The sequence below is a fragment of the Cetorhinus maximus genome, chromosome 8 (genome assembly GCF_964194155.1).
Source record: "Cetorhinus maximus chromosome 8, sCetMax3.hap1.1, whole genome shotgun sequence".
Lineage (NCBI taxonomy): Eukaryota > Metazoa > Chordata > Chondrichthyes > Lamniformes > Cetorhinidae > Cetorhinus > Cetorhinus maximus.
The window spans coordinates 125846222-125860413 of record NC_135886.1 but is presented as its reverse complement, the minus strand read 5'-3'; the positions used below and the strand labels follow the sequence as shown (position 1 = coordinate 125860413).

At 43.3% G+C, this 14192-nt stretch overlaps 1 protein-coding gene across 1 annotated transcript in view; it reads left to right on the top strand.

Moving 5' to 3' along the window:
- The window catches only part of col4a5 (collagen, type IV, alpha 5 (Alport syndrome)), a 260823-nt gene extending 247451 nt beyond the window's left edge, over positions 1 to 13372 (top strand). Inside the window, exons 50-53 of the mRNA XM_078547577.1 lie at positions 661 to 838; positions 4999 to 5113; positions 7538 to 7710; positions 9906 to 13372. Coding sequence (XP_078403703.1) covers positions 661 to 838; positions 4999 to 5113; positions 7538 to 7710; positions 9906 to 9987 — 548 coding nt within the window. The 3' untranslated portion in view covers positions 9988 to 13372. The remainder of the gene's footprint in view (positions 1 to 660; positions 839 to 4998; positions 5114 to 7537; positions 7711 to 9905) is intronic.
- Positions 13373 to 14192: the final 820 nt, after the last annotated feature.

Here is a 14192-nt window from a genome sequence, read left to right as displayed (position 1 = left end):
TATTACACTTTTCCCTATGTTAAATGCATGATAAATGTTCCAAAGAACTTCATAAGTGTGGGTCCAAATTTCATAAGTGTGGTCAGACACAAGCAGGAATAAGAAGCATTAGCTGGAGCGGCAAGACATGGTCAATTAAGCAAACGTTTGAGGGAAATGTTTGAAGACGAGGAGTGATGTAACCAAATGCAGGGGTTTGAAAAGGGAAAGACCACAATTCTGAAAGCTCTGCTACCAATGCTGGAAGAGAGGATGGACACACAGTAAACTGGTATCTAGAATCTTGATCCATGTAGGAGACAATCCTAACTGGCAAGCTGGCTAAGGATTCCTATTTGTACTTGAGTTGAATGCACACTTGCCCATTAAAACTCAGTTTACAGTTGGTAATTGGAGGACACAAATTTAAGCAAACACGTTTTTAGGCAGTGAATTGATATGACCTCGAATGCGCTGCCTATAAGAAGCAGATTCAAGAATAACTTTTAAAAGGGAATTAGATAAATACTTGAAAAAGAAAGATTTGCTGGGCGATGGGGAAAGAACAGGGGAGCGCGAGAAATATAATTGTTCTTTCAAAGAGCTGGCAGAGGCATCATGGCCTGAATGGCCTGCTTTTGTGCTGTATGATTCTACATGTATTGCTATGTGTTGTTTCAGGAACTGCGGGGAGCTGTCTGCGGCGTTTCAGCACAATGCCATTTATGTTCTGTAACATCAACAATGTCTGCAACTTTGCCTCAAGGAATGACTACTCCTATTGGCTCTCAACACCTCAGCCCATGCCAATGAGCATGGCCCCAGTAAATGGAGAGAACATCCGACCCTTCATCAGCAGGTAAGCCTTTATGCAGAGTCGAGACGTTTCCCGGTTCGCGAACCTGACCCGGGAAAAAGAGGCCCAGAAGTTGGGATTTTCGTTCCAGGAGAGTGGGCTGGATTAGAAGTCGGGCCAGCCATCCCTGGAATGAGTGTGAAGGCTGCTGGGTGCAGAGGCAGGCTGGCACTCTCTGAAAGATTGGAAAAAAACAATAAAACAAAAAGCATCTCTCTCCCACACAATCCCCACACACTCCAAATGACCCATCCATGCCAACCCATTCCACCTCAAGCCACCCACTCAGCCCCCAGGGGCCCCCATAGCCTCCATGTCAATCTATGCCCCCTATCCACCCTCCCTGCCAAGCTATGCCCCTCTACCCACCCTCAAGCCCCTCATACCCCTTATGCCAACTCATGTCCCCCAATCATCCCCATGGCCATTTATAGCCCCTATGCCAATTGTGTCAACCCATGCCCCTCCCGCCCCTCCATGCCAACACATCTAGTATCCACCATGGGAAAACTGAATAAAGTTTATAGATGATGTTACTATTTAAAAAAACACTCTGATAAAAAATAATTCAATACATTGAAATTCCTTCAACTAACCTCTTATGCAAACAAAGATTCACAAGTACTTAATCCCTTCCCTTATGAAAACAAACATCTCTACTCTATAACCGCTTGGAACTGTCAATCAAACTGCTCACTTAACAGGCATCCGACTGTGATAATGTTAGGTTGTAAAATGCGTCATATGGCACAAATCCTAAAATAACAACCCTCAGGCTTATATCAACAGACAGAGTGAAATAGCCAGCACTGATTTTTTTAAAACTCAACACTTTTTTTTAAAATTTAAAGCCCAGCAGAGTTAAACCCCTTGACAGCTTTGATAGTTCCCACGAGCTTTGAGAGTTCCTATGGGCAGAATCTTGCCCTTGGATGGCGGGCGGGCCCCACCGGCTTGGCGGCAGGCGGGCAGCTGACCCCTGCCACTGAAACAGGGCCCGCCGCCATTTTAAGTGGGCGGGCCAATTAAGGCCCGCCCAGCGGCATCCCCGACGGGAAGCGTTGTGTGCTTCCTGTCCGGGGCGGGGGGAGGGATTCCCTAGCTGTCAAAGTGCGGTCTTTCACGCATGCGTGCAGAAGAGCACACTTCTCCCTGAGACAAAGTGCTGTCTCAGGGAGACCAGTAACAGTCCGAAAAACTTTAAGAATACAAAAATTAAAAAATTATTAACATGTCCCCCTCATGTGACAATGTCACACGAGATGGGACATGTTAATAAAGACCACATAAACTTTATTAATTTTTAAAAATACGGACATGAAACTTCATCCTGCCGGTGGATGAAGTTTCATCAATAATCTGGAGCTGGCTGGGGCTCCTGGTCTGCCCGCCAGCCTTAAGGTTGGATGGGAAGGTCTTTAATTACTTTAAATAGCCTATCAATGGCCTCAATTGGCCATTGACAGGTCAGCGGGCGGACAGCTGATTTCGCTGTCCACCCGCCTTCCTAAAAATTTAAATGGACCAGGATGATGTCGGGGATTCCTCCCGACGTCATCCCGCGTCATTTTCCCCTCAGCAACCGGGCCCCGCCCCCAAATCGCCGAGGGGAAAATCCTGGTCTATGAGTTTTGACTATTCTTTGACAGTTTGACCGTATTTTGACAGCTCTTTGACAACTTTAAAAGTTCCAATGAGTTTATCACTTTATTATACATATTCATACATTCATGTCTAATTTTAACAATCCCAAATGGCACCTGACCACTCCATAAGGGTACTGTACCTCTTCCAAAGGGTACCTTACCTCCAACAAAGGGCACCTAACCTCTCCCAAAGAGACCCGGGACCATAGCAAAGATGTATCTTACCTCTTCAAAAGGATACCCTGGCTATCCAACAAATCCACAAAGTTTGGATCTGTTCCTACTAGGTCTAATCTGTACACTTCAGGTTTAGGGTACCTACTCCACCAAAATCACATGAGTAGAGGCAGCCACTGATTTATATGGACCGCTGCCTCCAGGAACCGCAGATGTGCAATTTAGAACGTGCCCCCCGTTCCCATAACCCCCGGTGAAAATGGCAGATGTCAGATTCGGGGGCGGGGGAGTGGGACTACTGAATTCGGGCCTCTGCCATCTTTTTTGTGCAGTTGGAGAACCTCTTTGTCTGTCTGAAAATCCAGGCCCTAGTGTAATTCTTCATTTATGAGTTGAGGATCTGGATTGACAAAAGTCTCACTAACGCTGTTGTAAATAAGCAGCCCTGGTTAACTCTACAGAGTGCTAAGGTCAGGCACTTGGTAGATTGCTTGGCGCCTCACTAAACTGTACCACTTACAGCACTGCCTTTTGTTATGTATTTTATTCCCTACTCCAATCATCCTTCCCTCTACTGAAAGTGTTAACTCGTGCTGAAGTATAGTTCCATGAGTTCAGCTACCTAGCCCATTCTTCCACAAGTGAGGCTAAGACAATGGGTGCTAACAGGCTTGTTGACTATAGTGAGCATAATTTAATACTATTCATTCCTCATCCAATTGCCACATACACATGTGTTTCAGCGGGGGGTAACTGATCGGTGATCAGTACTGGGAACTGTGGCAGTAGTTCCCCCTGCCAGCCCAGTGGCAATGTGGCCAACTGTAGTCCCATTACTAACACCCTACCTGAGAGTAACTAATGCAGCACAAATTGGTGACTAAATCTCCTTGCTCTGCATAACTCAGTTATAAACTACCTTGGCCAGCTCTGATGCTGTGATGCACTTAATAGTCACACTTCCAAAACCCTGTAAAGAATTCTTTCATTTACATGTTTAAACACTTTGGAATATGGGAATGTACAGGACTAGAAACAAAACCTTTGCAGTCCATCTAGCAAATCCCAAATTTCAAAAACATCATTGAAAACTGTGGCCCAAAATAAGCAAGACCCTTATTACTCTAAGCAAACCTACAATGACTGGCTTACGTGACATTGTTAACACACTGCTCAGTAAAAAAACTGCTGGTACAGTAGAAGAGACCTGAGAAGGAGGAGCAGGTGTATCCATTCCAGCTCCAGAAGAATAATGTGGACTGCTGCTGCGCCGGGCTTCTCCACGCCCCCCCTTACCCTCCCAATGGACCCATGTTCCTGCCAGCCACGATGGTCCCAGGCCATCCGATATTGTGGTAGCTTGAAACTGGCAAGCTGCAATGCATCACCTGTTTGGGATATGCAACTCTCCAGTTACATATTAAAGTGGCCCAGCACTCTAAATGGAATTGGCCTCCAGCTGGAGAAGATCTTGCTTGCTACTTTAATGCTACCTTACATCTTATGAAGTGGTTATTCAGCTCTTTGCCTGCTCCGTCCTTGGTCCACTCCTATCAACATTTACATCTTCCATCACCCGAAAGTGAGCTAATAGCTTCCTGATGTACATGGACAATGCCCAGACACCAGTTAATCTCCAGCATCGCCCAGCTACCACCCTCACCATCTGCCTGTCCAGCTTTAGAACTCAGATAAGAAAGTTTCTTCCCATTAACTAGACATTTTCCTGAGCTCCCAGAGGTAGCTGTGTGCCTCTTATCCTTTACTTCAGCTTCCTCCCCAACTGCAGCCTCAGTATAATCAAGAGTTTCAGGACCTTGGTGTCTTGATAGACTGAGCTGAGCCTCCTTCCCCATAGTTGATCCATTGCCAACACTGCTTTCTACCACCTTCAAAATGTTGCTGGTGTGAACCCTTCAGCTTCTGAAGCCCTAATATTCACTTCTATCACTCTCAATGCTTCCCCTGCCAGAAATCAGTCATCATCTCAGACTTTAAAAGTACTCACTGTAGGTTTCTCCATTAATTATCCTTCCGAGTTTTTTTTTTCCTGCCTAACTTGGAGTGCTACACAGTTGCAGACTTCTGTTCATGGGGAAGGAAAGCTTTCAGAACCAGTCCTTCCTCACAGAAATCTACCAGTCTTAGAAACCTATTCATATTGAATGGCGGAGCAGGCTCAAAGGGCCGAATGACCTATTCCTGCTCCTATTTTCTATGTTCCTAATGTTTTGTCAAATGTGTTGGCCAGTTTGGCCTTATGGCCTTGCCTAAAGGAAACACAGCAAGAAGGAGAAAAACAGGTTCTGCAAATTTTAATCCTGATTTTACTTATTATAGGTGCAGTGTGTGTGAAGCCCCAGCATTAGTAATAGCGGTTCATAGTCAGACTATTCAGATCCCATTGTGTCCAGACGGATGGGCCTCGCTGTGGATTGGATACTCCTTCATGATGGTATGCTTTGACTTGACCTTTTTTTGGTTTTTTTTCTTGTCTACCCATCACACTTACCCCCTTTTTTCAGGACACTCACCACATCTTTTAACAAGGACTGCAGCAAAGACTAGCCTTGAAGCTGGTCATAGTTGTTGAGGTAACAGGGAGCACAAAGAACAGTAAGGACAGCAACTCTTGTTCAAGTTTAAACTGTGTCTGATGTAGGCTTGGCCTAAACCACGATGTACCCATAAAAGGACATCATTGTTTGAGCTTTTTCCCCAACATCTTTCTCATGTTGAGTTACTTTCTATTGGGGAAATTTTCCTGGGTTAAAGCCCATATGGTGTCCAAAAAACAGGCAAATGCAGAAGTGAGGGATATCTAGAACTAGGGGGTACAGTCTGAAAATAAGGGTCTTCCATTTAAGACTGAGATGAGGAGAAATCTCTTCTTTCAGAGGGTCATTAATCTTTGAAATTCTCTTCGCCAGAGAGTAGTGGAGGCTGGGTCACTGAATATATTCAAGGGTGAGTTAGAATGATTTTTGTTCTACAAGGGAGTCAAGGGTAATGGGCAGCAGGCAGGAGACTGAAGTTAAGGCCACAATCAGATCAGCCATGGTCTTACTGAATGGCAGAGCAGGCTCAGGCTGAATGGCGTATTCCTGCTTATTTCTTAAGTTCTTATGAAGCCCCCAACCTGCATCTCTGCACTTGACTGAAGAGCTATGTAGGAGGAAACCACACTGTTTCCAGGCTGCCATAGGGGCAACATTGGTGAGTCAATCTGTAGTCCTTAGAAGCATCATGCCGTGTCTGTAAGAGCAAATGCTTTTATCACTTCCTGAATGAACACCCGCAAACAGCAGAATTGTATTTATTCAGATTATAGAATTCCTCAAGGTTCAGGCAATCATTGATTGAACATTCTTACTTTCAAGCCTCCATGAGTGGCAAAGTACTGCATCATTCTGCAGCAAGTGTGCACAGGTCAAGCAGGTCATTTCCCGCCATGTTGCTGTTATTACAGTATATTTTTGCCTACCATTCCCCCATTGTTTGACCCTTGAAAAGAAGTACGGGGTTGAATCATTGGGCTGCACTGCTCAACACTAGTACTATGAGGTCCATAGTTAGCAACACAGTAGAAGTTGCAACATAGGCTATTTGACCCAACCATTCCTTATCTGCACTTACCGTCCATCTGAGCTAGGATTCAGCGCGTTATGGGAGTCTGTAAAATGACAATTTTAATATTTCAGTGGATCTGGGCCTTTCTCTGGTATAGCTGAACCAAAGCGTTGTGCCTGATCATGTTGTGCTGCATGTGAGATGCAGAGTATACATGGAGCTGTCATGGGAGGAGGGCCTTCAGCCTCCTAAGGGAAAAGATACATGTGAAATTGAAGAGCCAACTGTCAAGATCTGGCACGTTAAATACACCATGCAATGTCCCCTAACACCCTTGCATTCACAGTTTTGTGAAATAGTCCCTGCAAATATGCAGCCTCGACACTAAAAACAACCTGCTCCACACCAGTAAGAAAGAGCAATGTTGCATCTTCCTCTCTCTGGACTCCAGGTCATTTGGTAGACAGAGAGAAAGAAAAGAGAAATGAGCATTAGGATGTAGCTTGTATGACATTACAATAGGCCACTATCCATGCAATATGGTACAGAGGTTTTGGTTGAGGTGACAATATGGCCTGGATTTTCACAGAGTCGTATGAACTCCAGAGCCATTTAAATGGGAGAGGCAATGGCGTAGTGGTATTGTCACTGGACTAGTAATCCAGAGACCCAGGGTAATGCTCTGGAACCTGCGTTCAAGTCCCGCCATGGCCAATGGTGGAATTTGAATTTAGTAAACATCTGGAAGTTGTCATTAAAAACCCCTCTGTTTCACTAATGTCCTTTAGGGAAGGAAATCTGCTGTGACTCCAGATCCACAATAATGCCCTCTGAACGAGGGTAATTAGGGATGGACAATAAATGCCTGTCAATTAATTTTTTTTTTAAATGATGGGTGGGACCCAATTCCAGGATTCCCAGTAAGTTAAGTTCAAAAGAAAGTGGGGGTTCTCTATCTCAACACACCTCGTGAGGCAGCTGAATTTTTTTTCACTGTAGCCAGGTCCTGCTTTATATGTTGTTGGAATTGCATTGGTTAGCAACCTCCTACCAAACATCTCTAAATCACTGTGGGACATACCACCCATGTGATGTCAGTTGTGTAGACTTATTTAACATCCCTGCATGCATTGATGATGCTATGCTTAATTTAAGCAGGTGCAGCTCCTATGATGGTGCTGCTGCCTGAGAGTTGGGCTTAAGTATACACCTTAAGTATCATTCAAAGATCAGCAACATTAGCAATGAGATTTTAAGTGGGTTGAAACGTCAAAAATATTCCTCTGCTTTGTTTTGTTCCTTTTCGCAGCACACTAGTGCTGGTGCTGAAGGATCTGGCCAAGCTTTAGCTTCTCCCGGTTCCTGCCTGGAGGAATTCCGATCTGCACCCTTCATCGAGTGCCATGGCCGGGGCACTTGCAACTATTATGCCAACTCGTACAGCTTCTGGCTAGCTACAGTTGAGGTGGCGGAGATGTTCAGGTGAGAAATAGCTAAAATTGTCGCAATCAGTTGCACCTTTGAATGCAAATGTCCTATTATTTGGTTTTAGATAATGGTACAATCGCTAAACTGCTGCTGCTTAATTTTGTTAATTTTTCATAAACGAAGCTGTCACCTTTTGTTGAGTCGCGTTGCCGCATCACCAGGAGTTCTCTGGTACCTCAACCAAGTGGTCATTCTTTATATGTGAATCTCAACAGCAATTGTTGACCTACTGTTTGGCTGCAGGGCTTTTTATTTTGAAGCTGTATTAGATTTTCCACCGACAGCTAGTCGCAAGTAATCTTGACACTGAAATCTCACTTCCATCATTAAAGTTAAACTGACCCTAGACATTCCTGCATGGGCACTTCTCCAATCAGGCTGGTGAAAATCCTAAAATGGCTGCCTCCCAGGTCCATGCACAGATCTGAAAATTGATCCTGTGATTTCTGAACTTTTATTTTCTCCTTTATTTTTTGATGGGACATGAGCATCACTAGAAAAGCCATCATTTGTTGCCTATGCCTATTGCCTTTGAAAGGTGGTGGTGAACTGCCTTCATGAACTGCCAGAGTCCATGTGGTGTGGGTGCATCCACAGTGCTGTTAGGAAGCGAGTTCTCATCAGCAAATGATAATTCTAAGTCAGGATGGCTTGAAGGGAAACCCGCATGTGGTGGTGGTGGTGTTCCCATGTATCTGCTACCCTTATCCTTCTAGGTAGTAGAGGTCATGGGTTTGGAAGATGCTGTCGGAGGACCTTTGGAAAGTTTCTGCAGTGCATCTTGTTAATGGTATACACTGTTGCCCCTGTGCACCACCGGTGGAGGAGTGAATGCTTAAAGTGATGTATAGGGTGCTGATCAAATGGGCTGCTTTGTCCTTTATGGTATCAAGCTACTTAAGTGTTGTTACATCTGCACTCATCCCTTCACATTTCTGACTTGTGCCTTGTAGATGTTGGACAGGCTTTGAGGAGTCATGAGATGAATTACTCGCCACAGAATTCCCAGCCTCTTACCTGCTCTTGTAGCTATGGTTGGTCCAGTTAGGTTTCAGTGGTAATCCCTGGGATGGTGGGACTTAGAGGAAATGGTTAGGTTCTCTCTTAGAACCATAGATAAGTAATGGTGCAGAAAGAGGCCATTCAACCCATCATGTCTCTTGTTGGAGATGGTCATTGCCAGGCACTAAAGTAGCAAGTAACATTTTCACTACGCATCAGCCCAAGACTGAATGTTGTCCAGGTCTTGCTGCATGCAGGCATGGACTGTTTCAGTATCTGAGGAGTTGCAAATGGTACTGAACATTGTGCAATCATCAGCGAGTATCCTCACTTCTGACCTTATGATGGAAGGAAAGTCATTAATGAAGCAGCTGGAGATGTTGGGCCTTGGACACTACCATGAGGAACTCCTGCAATGATGTCCTGGAACTGAAATGATTGGTCTCCAACAACCACAATCATCTTCCTTTGTGGTAGATATGACTCAAACCAGTGGGGAGTTTTCCCCGGTTCCCAGTGACTTCAATTTTGCTAGGGCCTGGTGCCACACGTGGTCACATGCAGCCTTGATGTCAAGGGCAGTTACTCTCACCTCATCTTTTGAATTCAGCTCTTTTGTCCATGTTTGGACCAAGGCTGTAATGAGATCTGGAGTTAAGTGGCCTAGGCAGAACTACTGGGTTTGCCTTGGCTCAATTATTATATCATTCAAAATATCCAGATGCCACTTCCCAGGGCTCTGATGGGTAGAAAGTGACTGTGAATGGGGCAATTCTAGTGAGGGTGACAGCCACAAATTTAAAATGATTATTGGTGTGCTATTGAGGAATAAAGATCTAGACCTGTAGTGAATTAGCAGCAATGATAGCTACAGCTGGTCTCAAGAGTTTCTGAGCTAGGGAGGGGAAATCAAGAAATGTTCCTCATGTCAGACCATTATGTTATATGCCCTTCTGGAAATGCATGCATGGATATTGCATGGTGCTATGACCTGGCTTCACTGTGGCAGCAATTGTGAAGCTTGCAACACTGCAGGGCCTGTTGCCCAGTGTATGCCAGTGCCTTCAAGAGAGGAGGGGTGTGGTCGTGTTGGGATGTAAACAATGGGTAACTTTATTTGTGTAAGTGTCTCTCTTACTTTTGGTTAGTTAGGTTTTACTTTCTCATTTATCCCTTTTGTACAACAGGAAGCCACAATCTGAAACACTGAAAGCTGGAGAACTCCGAACACGTGTGAGCCGCTGTCAAGTGTGTATGAAAAGGACGTAATGCATTGGCTTCCGGCATTGAGACAACAACCGAGGTCGGCTGAGAAGAAGAAAACCAGCTCAATAAATAAAAAACTGTAGGGCGCTCTGTCTTCCATTTACAATGGTGCTACTGTGCGAAGCAAAAACAAACATAAAAACAAAACAAAAAAAAACTGTTCACACATAATATTCGTTTGTACGTACCTCATGTAAAGAGTAATCAGTGCATTTTGGAAAGTAACAAGCGAGGAAACTGCAGCGTTGTGGAACGAGAAACAGTGGTGCCTCCTATTCTTCTGTTTCATTAGCGGGAAGAGGTGACCCCCGAAATGGCACTTTCTGTCAATTTAAGAGTAATGCACTGAAAACGTTACAACAAGACTGCTTACATCTTCATTTTATTTTTGTTTGTTTTTGAAAGCAATTTTTTCTCATGGTGCTACTAACCAACTACTGCATCCAGGTTCTTAAATATTAATAATTAATAATCAACCTGTTACTTCCTTGGTTTTTTTTGTAAGTACTGAAAAATGTGTATATGATGTATCCAGGCTTTTATCACTTGAAGAATCTCAGCGTCACAATTATCACCAGTAACATCAAGTTGTGCTTCACATATTACCGGCTCAATTAGCATTTTTACCTATTTTGTTAAAAGTAGTAGAATTGTGGAAAAAAATTGCAGTATTTTATACTGTTGGATTCACTTTACGGGATTCCCCACTTTACTATTGAACTACTGATTTGTTTTTTTTTGCAGGCAAATTCAAAATATTCTCTTCTCCCAACCCTTTGTCCTCCCTTTAAAACATTATAAGCTGCAGTTTTCAATTATTAAAAGTTTTTTTGGAAATTGTAAAAAGTTGTATTTGTAGTTATGATCAGGGGTTTTTAATATGCAAAAATATACACTGTGCTACATAATTACAGCTTTCCGGAGGGGCCTTTAAATGTTAAATATACTTTTTTTTTGTATTGTCTAAAATTATGTATAATGATTAGCCATAAGAAGTGCCTGTGAAGAGAGATTAAACTGTGTTTATAAACCATTTGCAATCAAATCAGATCTCACTCTGTCCTAGTTTTCTGCATTTCTCCCACCATCGTTACCATAAAGCGACACAGAAAGGTTACCAAAGGTTCATTTATTTTACTTTAGCAAAGATGTGCCTCTCTCCAAAAGTGTTCTTTCTTGTATATTATCCAGGACAGTTCCAAACGGCTTTATAAAACAAAAAAAAATACAAATCTGAAATAAAAGAAATATTGACTTAAAAATACATGTCTTTTAACTATTCTTTTCATTAACTTATAAAAATGATTTTTTTAAAGTAATTTTATTTTCCCGTTTTAGCTGTTAGGTAGTTTTCCCCTCCCCACCCCCCTTCCACCCCAGATCTCTCCCACCTTCATGCACCTACTTTCCCATGGCCTAGCAGATCTTGTTTGCAGCCTGTTGATGAGTGACTAGAGAAATCCAAAGTCCCACTTCTCAAGACATGGGCCAGGATTTTACAGCCCCTCCCACCCAATGGGATATTATGGTCCCGCCAAACTGAATGGAGATTTAAATGGCTTGCCGCATCCGTTGGGGGGAGACACCGCGTCGGGGCCATAAAATCCTGACCATGATGTGCCAGTCTCATGGTGTGTCAGTCCATAGTGAGCTTATCCAATAGTGCTACTGTTTGCCATACAGCCTCTAACCTGCAGCCTGTCAGAGAGCCTTTGCTGCTCCTTAGTCAGCTGGTTATGACTGTATGATCCAGAAATTGGTTCTGGTCCATTTTTGTGCACGTAGCCATTGATGGTGCACTGATGGCTATCACCTGAAGTTGGGTCTCATTTACATTATTCGGCACTGGTGCTGGCACTGTTCAGTATCCACCCATTTTACAATGTTGCATGTTGAGCTTCTGCCTCAGTGCCACTAACCCTAAGGTAATTCCCATGGGCTGGGTAGAGCTGGAGCAGCAATGGGATGAACTGATAATGTGTAGGTTGGAATCAGTGGGAGCACCCCTGTCATCAGAACAACAGCTTCTGTTTCACACTGCGCTATCCAATTTAGTGCAGGCATCTTAAAACAGACATTAGTCTCCCATTTGACATCTGTAGGGGCCTAATGCCTGCTTTTGGCAGCCACAGGGGATGCCTGAAAGATGACCTGACTCATGCCTAATTCACAGAAGTCACAGCTTCTCCCCTCCACTCAGTTTTAAAAGGTTCTTGAAAAATGCTGTAAATAATCTTGGATATCTTTATATGTAATCATTGTGATGGTGTTTTTAGTGTTGCAGGAGCATCATGAAGATCAAATAACTTCAGGCTACTTGCAAGTCTCATCACAAAAATTAAATTTATCCACCGTTCTTCTGGGCTGTTCTCCTCCAGTGGTGACTACTTTTCTTTTAAAAGCCAAGATGATAAAAACAATTGAAACAAAATAAAGACTTGATTTGAAAATGCCACATAATTTTAACGCAGAGGCAATATGATTATGGTTTGCTACTCACCAAGTTCTCAAACGACATTTAGACCATAGGGCAATTTTCCTCATCTGTGGTTTTCTGGAGACCTGACCTTGCTTGGATCTCTACATTTCTATTTGGAGCCTCCCAGCACTGGATGAATCCAGCCCTTGGTATACTAATGTGTCACCCTGCTTTAAACCGTTTTAATCCAGATCCCAGCAGACACAATTCTACAGAATGGAACTGATTGTAATTCAGGACCAGTTGGCCAGCTTTGCTGGGAGAAACCAAAGGATTCGATATAGGGGTTCCAGACAAGTGCTGTACCAGTCATCTGCTGTTGGAATTAAGATTATATTGTTGTATCTTTTGGCATGCTATATTTGAATCCATGCATGCTTCATCAGCAAAACTGTGAAGTAAAGAGAGTAATGTATATGTGTAGTTGGTTAATCAAGCTAAATGTGTGGAATCAATTTATGGAAGTATGCAAAAAGAGCAATGAAAGCCAGTTCTGTACCCTTTTCATCTATGTAGCCAATTCACTGGGATGAAGGCAGTGTGTTACATGGTTTAGTATACTGACTTTATGCACATCCTCCAGAAGAATGTGGAGCAAATTAGAGGGTCTGGGATGGAGAGATTTCATTTCTTTATTCATTTTTTTCCCCATGCATACTGTTCAATATTGGGGCCAGTAGCTCTATTGCAAATAAGTGTTTCAGGAGGCAGGACATGCTTTCTCAATAAAAATTGGCTTCTGAAATACATTTTACTTAGCAATTCTACATTATAATTGCTACTGATTAGATTGTTCCCATTGTTTAGCCTATGACAATTTGTACCTGGACATACCTTAAGGCTTGTATTGTATGGTAAAGTGTATGTATTTTAAAAAGCTTCAATAAAACTACAGTCTTTAAACGAAAATGGCATTCCGCTCTTCAGCACGTTGTCCATCTCTGCATCAGTGTGCACAGTTTATACAGAAGGATTTTCAGTTGGAAATCTGAATGGAGTCTTGGAAATCCTGACCCATGTTTCTGGCAAAAATGAGTTATCCATATCAGGATTCTGTGGTAATACTCTTCCTCCTACGTGCAAACCTCCTATGAACACATGTAACCTTCCAGTCTATACGATATATCTTTTTCCTTAACCGAAGACTCCCCCACCCCCACTATGGTTGAGGGGGCCCTTGACAGCATCCATTTTATTTCCTACTCGCACCCCTTCCCCCTCCTAGAATCACGATGGGATTCTCATTGTCCTCACTTTCCACCCCATCAGCCTACAAATTCAATGGATCATCCTTTGCTATTTTCACCACCTCCAGCATGATACCACTACCAAACACATTTTCCCCTCCTCTCCCTTTTCAACATTCTGATTTACTCATCAGTCACGCCCACACTTCCTCCCTGTCCTCCACTCCCCTTTCCATGCAATTGCTGGAGATGCAATACTTATTAATGTTGGAATAATGCATGCTTTTAAGTTTGTAATGGAGAGCATCCGCCCACCAATTGGGGAAAGATTAGGGAATTATTGCGAGTGGATAAAAACCAGTTCCCACTGAGTGTAGGGGGAAACAAAAGGATTTTGTGCCTTTCCTCTGTAGTCTTGGGAATAAACCTGGATTAATGAAAAGACTAGCTTCAGGGTCATCACTTGCTCAATGTATGAACACCGAGTTTAACAACACCTGCCCATTCACCTCCTTACCGTCCAAGGCCCCAAACACTCCTTC